The following is a 5,707-nucleotide window of genomic DNA, read 5'->3' as shown; positions in this document are numbered from 1 at the left end:
GTCATTCAACAAATATATACATATACAGACTTGTAAACAAAACAACAAGATGATCCATCCATCTTACGCCCTCGCGCCACTACCTGTAATACAATTAAAACTGAGTGGGTCAGGCTTGGGAGCCTGGTGAGCATATAGGGTTTTCAACCCACAATAAATAGTTATATTTAATTTCACCAACCAATCACTATCCCGATTACCCATTCCCGTTATCCTCACTTTACGTCCCTAAAACAACATCTATCTCAAGGGACCTAATCTAGGATTTTCATCGGGACGGACATCACTGCTAAGGGGTTTCCTCAACAAAAGATATCCTAAAGGCAACCATGAGGGGGATAGAGTACACCGGTGAACACATCGTTCACAACACCTACAGGTTATAAACCTGCTAGCGTTCCACTGGACTGTCTAGAAAGAGTCCGTGGTCGTTATCCATACTCCGCTGAATAACTAGATCAACAACAACAACAACATCGAGGCCTCTCATCTGTTTATTACACACCAACTATCTACCCATGTTCTACCCAACATATTAGTAGATAAAAATATATATTTTCATACGTAGTTTAAAACCTGTATATCATTTTCATTCAATATATATTCCACATAACAGATGAGGCATACCACATAACACGTATTCCATAGAAAACAATTCAGATCTATGAGATAGAATAAAGTGAATATCCATTCACGCGTACAATCACAAAATATACACATAACAAGTATATCATATAAAATACTTCATAGTTACTTGTTAGAAGAAAGTAACTATACCCTCACACATATAAACCACAATTTACTTAATACACTCAAACCGCACTTGTATTATTATCGTGTTTATGAAAGGTAGTATACACTCACTTGATCAGAAGACGATCGGACAGCACTACGACTTGCAGAAGTAGTAATCCACAGCAGATCTGGAAGATCTCCTCAAAAATTGAACTTCTCGCGGGCAGAGCTTCGACTCGGGAACCGCACTTCTCGGGATCTTCGGGATCTCGGGACTTGCCTCGGGGCTAGAGTATGATACCGGGGCTTCGGGGTATTTCTGGCACGCAAAATGATGAAAAACGGGAGAGAGAAGAGAATAAATTGGCAAAACTATCGGCTGCCTTCGGATCCCTTATATAGAGGCTGGAGCCTCGGAGTACGCGGGGCGTACTGCAGTACGCAGCGCGTACTGCTTCCGAAATCGTCACTGCATGCGTCATCCGAAGTGTCGACACTATCGGAGTACGCGGTAGCGTACTCACGTACGCGGGGCGTACGTCGGATCGGACTGATGACTCGGCTTCGGATAATGCCTCCGATTTTGATTTAAAAATAAATACAAAATGATTAATAAACTTCGGAAATTCATAACTTCTTCATACGAACTCCGTTTTCGACGTTCTTTATATCCACGGAAAGGTGAGACCACGCTCTACGACTTTCGTTTAGACTCCGTTGGCTAATTTTGACTTTATTTTTATTAATTATTTTTAATAGGCCGGGACAGAAACTTTCGTTATAAATTCATAACTTCTTCGTTTGACGTCCGTTCTCGCCTAACTTTTTATCGCTTCGATACCAACAATGAGATCTTCGATTCTCATTTAGATTGCCTCGGCTAAAAACCGCTCGATCTCAATTCGAGTATTTCAGGCTGCACACCGCTAAGTCGAAACTTCGATAAATCATAACTTCCTCATACGAAGTCAGATTTGGGCGTTCTATATATATTCGAAAACCTCGTTTCAACTACTACAACATTAACCAAATATATTAAGTTTATTTTACACTTAAATTTTGACGCTTATTTTTATTCTTAATTAATCAGACCACATAATTAAGCAATTAAGCACAAAACACATAATACTCAAATAATACATTATTATTATTTCAAATTGGGTTACAAAGGTTAACCTAGACTATTTCATTGCTAAAAATGGCAAGCCCGGAAACACAGGCGTTACATATCTGCATAGGATTCTTGATGTTAAGAGCAGTCATGATTGGGGATTTTCCAAGGTCTCCATCATTGATTCCAAAATCTCTTCGAGTTTATTTGGTTTTTATCTGGAAGAGTATCTTGCGTTGTGATACACAATCCAAGGGTCGGGGATGTTGTGTATCTGGTTGAGTCGATTTGAGTTTGATCTGTTTACAATGCTAGTTAGTGGTAGTTCGAACCCTAAGTGGGGGAGAACTGGGCATTCTGCTTGGTGGATTATCAATATGTTAGAGTTTATGGTTTCATAAGAAGGGGTTAGGTATCTACAGGTTCAGGGCAAGTTTCCATTAGATGTACGTGTTTAACTTGTTTTGTTGTCACCCAACAATTTTTTATTTCCAAAGTAAAGAATTCATTTATAGTGCCAATCAACTTTATGAGTCATATAGTTATCAAGAGGTCATTACTCCTCCTTAATAGAGAGATACTATCAATAAAGAGTTTGAAGCAACCATGGTTAATAATATGTGGATTGCCTTTAGAAAATCCTAATATTTTGTTATTGGTTAAAAATATGGTAATATTTAGAAAATTCATAAAATTTTGACCAAATTAATATAAAAAGACATGATACCAACTAAGGTGTTGTTTGATTTTTATGATGAAAAAAATTTACGGACCACATTTGCAGACTTTTGCAGTAGAAGAGATAGATCAAACGTTTGCAGTCTGAAAAAAGAAGATTGTTTGGTTTTTTAACATCTACAAACTGCTGGAATTAATTAAAATCTAATTAAACTTGTTTTTCTAGAAAGAAAATTAAAAAAAAAAATAAAAGAGTTTTTCAATAATTTTATGACTTTATTATAGATAATTAACAAATATAGATAAACTTTTATGTATTATTGTATAAAAAGTGAAAATAAAATGGTACAGTTAACATATATATTTGATAAAATCAACAAACTTTGGCCATAAACTTATACTCAAACATTGTAATTAGGGATAGAAGAATTCAACATATAAAATAGATGAAGATAAACTTTGATTATAAATGAAATTTTTCATGTTACTTTTTCAATTAAATCAATTAAAAACTAGGTATAAATATTTTTCCCAAGAAATGAATGATATTGCATTAAATATTGTTTTATAAATATTAGCACAAAAAATATAAGATAATATTAAGATTTTTTTCATATCTATATAAACAGCTCCAATGATCATTATTTATTTATAAATTTGTCACAAAAGTCATGATTGCCGAACCTTTTTTCTTCAAGTATTGTAATTGTTTTATTAAAATTATTTATCATAGATAAAGTTGGAATAAATGTAAGTTTAAAAAAAAAAAAATACATATGTTTTTTTAAGTTAAAAGATGTTTGAAGGCTTTGGTCCACATCTGCGCAAAGAAGATGACATGCAAACTTGTTTAAGTCTGCAGTCTTAAAAAAACAAACAATATGCAAAGTCTAATGCAGGGCCGGCTCAACGAGTTTGGGGGCTCTAAGCGAACCAAAAATTTGGGGCCCTTTGGCATTTACTATACTTAATGTTATAAACCCTCCTCCTTTATCCGGGCTTGGGACCGGCAATAATAAACTAAAAAGTTTACAAATGGCGGAGTTAAAAAAAAAATTATGTATATGTTTTTTGTGAATATATTTTATGACGTAAAGTTAATTTTTCTAGCTTTTTTAGATGCAAATTCTTTAATGAAATTGTCATAATCAATTTCTTTTACTAACTGTTTTTCAATTGATAAAATTGCTAATCCATTTAATCTTTCTTGTGACATTGTAGATCTTAAATAATTTTTTAATAGTTTTAATTTAGAAAAACTTCTTTCGGCAGAGGCAACGGTTACAGGAATAGTTAACATAATCCTATAGGCAACATATGCATTTGGAAAAGAACTAAACTTTTTAATGTAATTAAGTATATTAATAATCGTATCACGTTCTAAATGTACAATATGTCTTAATAGTGTTAGTTCATGAAATAAATCTAAACCATTAATATCTAAGCTATCATCATACTTTAAAGTTTTTTCAAGATTTAAACAATGTTTTTTTAAAGTATTTTCATCAAATGATTTTAATTTTTCTATACTAAATAGAAAACCAAAAATATTTTTGAACTCATTAAATTGCTCAAATCTACTTTTAAGTGAAGTAATGGCTTTATCTACTATATATAAAAAGTAATCATTTTTAAATAACTGAATAGGAGTTTTAATAGTTTCATTAGCAACATTTTCATCATATCGTCTATTTCTTTGAATGATACGTTTTTCACGAAATTCTAGGTTTACATTCATTTCTAAAGCCAATTCTTTTGCATAATCTAAAGCCTTTTCAAATCCGTTTTCTCTATATTCTTCAAAGAAACACAAAAGTCCATTTAGTTGATCTATAGCATCATCGATACACATATCATTTGATTGCAAGCTTTTACTAACAGTGTTAATAGCAAACAAAACATCATACCAAATAATCATTCCTAATAAAAATTCATAGTTTTCAAGTTCATATGTAGCTAAACATTTAGCCTCACTTTTAATTTTTGGATCTCCACAATTTTTAGATAATTGTAAAAGTGCTTTTCTTAATTGTGGTGCTTGAAATCTAATTGCTTTTACACTTTCTACCCTACTTTCCCAACGAGTTTGCAATAATGATTTAAGTGTTAGGTTTGATATATTATCTTGTAATATTTTCCACCTTTGAGTTGATGAAGCAAATATCGAATATATACGTTGTATAACTCCAAAAAATTCACTAGCTTTTTCACACGAATTAGCCATATCACAAATTACTAAATTTAAACTATGACAACCACAAGGAGTGTAGAATGCTCTAGGGTTAATATCTAACAATTGTTTCTGTACACCTTGATGTTTTCCTTTCATATTTGAACCATTGTCGTAACCTTGACCCCTAACATCATTTATATCTAGTCCTATATTTTTAATTTCATCAACTATAGCATCATATAAGCCTTTACCGGTTGTATTATCTACAACTAAAAATCCTAGAAAGTACTCCTTAACTTCTATTGGAGTGGTTGAAAGATCTAAACATCGTAAGATAATTGACATTTGTTCCTTATGACTTGTATCAGGAGTACAATCAAGTATTATTGAAAAATATTTAGCCTCTTTTACTTTTTTAATAATTTTAGTTTTAACTTCTTCTCCTAATAAACTAATAAGTTCGTTTTGCATATTATGTCCAAGATAATGATTATGAATTTCTTTGTCATTAATTCTCCTAATATGTTCTTGCATAATAAGATCAAATTCAGCAATCATTTCAATTATAGTTAAAAAATTACCATTATTTTCTTCATAAATTTTTTCATTTATTCCACGAAATGCTAAATTACATTTTCCTAAAGTTTTAACTACAGCAATGATTCTTATTAACACGTTTTTCCAATGATCTTTTTCTTTATTTATTTGTTCTTGGATTTGCTTGTCAATTGTTTTATTATTTGTTAATCTAGTTTGTAAGTCAATCCATGACCTCATATTAAGAATGTGTCTGTTACTTGCTTCATGTCTTTTTAGTATACTAGAAATATTATTCCAATCATTGTTACCTTATGTGCTAATGAACATGTAGATGTATTCATATTAAATAATTTACAACAAAAACAAAAAACTCTATCTACATCTATGGAATAAACCAACCATGTTCGTTCGTATTTTTCTCCATTTGGTATTTTTTGCATATAAAAAGATGTACTAAAGCTTCTTAAGTG

The 5,707-nt window shown here is 31.6% G+C and overlaps 1 protein-coding gene across 1 annotated transcript; it reads right to left on the bottom strand.

The window, feature by feature from the left end:
• Positions 1-3,608: 3,608 nt before the first annotated feature.
• On the bottom strand, positions 3,609-5,042 carry LOC145050698 (uncharacterized). Its single transcript, XM_078998905.1, has 2 exons — positions 4,165-5,042; positions 3,609-3,747 (listed from the first exon to the last, which is right to left on the bottom strand). The coding sequence occupies exons 1-2, from the start codon at positions 5,040-5,042 to the stop codon at positions 3,609-3,611; spliced, it is 1,017 nt and encodes a 338-aa protein (XP_078855031.1).
• Between the last annotated feature and the right edge of the window lie 665 nt (positions 5,043-5,707).

This window comes from Lactuca serriola, chromosome 5 (genome assembly GCF_051521515.1).
Source record: "Lactuca serriola cultivar US96UC23 chromosome 5, Lser_US96UC23_V15, whole genome shotgun sequence".
NCBI lineage: Eukaryota > Viridiplantae > Streptophyta > Magnoliopsida > Asterales > Asteraceae > Lactuca > Lactuca serriola.
The sequence above is the reverse complement of the archived record's forward strand: the minus strand, read 5'-3'. Positions and strand labels throughout refer to the sequence as shown.

Excerpts from the sequence above, each read along its gene's own strand:
- LOC145050698 (XM_078998905.1), bottom strand. The coding sequence starts at position 5,042 with ATGTCAATTATCTTACGATGTTTAGATCTTTCAACCACTCCAATAGAA. Across the intron at positions 3,748-4,164 it reads ACTATTAAAACTCCTATTCA|ATCTACAATGTCACAAGAAA; the intron begins GTTATTTAAAAA and ends AAATTATTTAAG.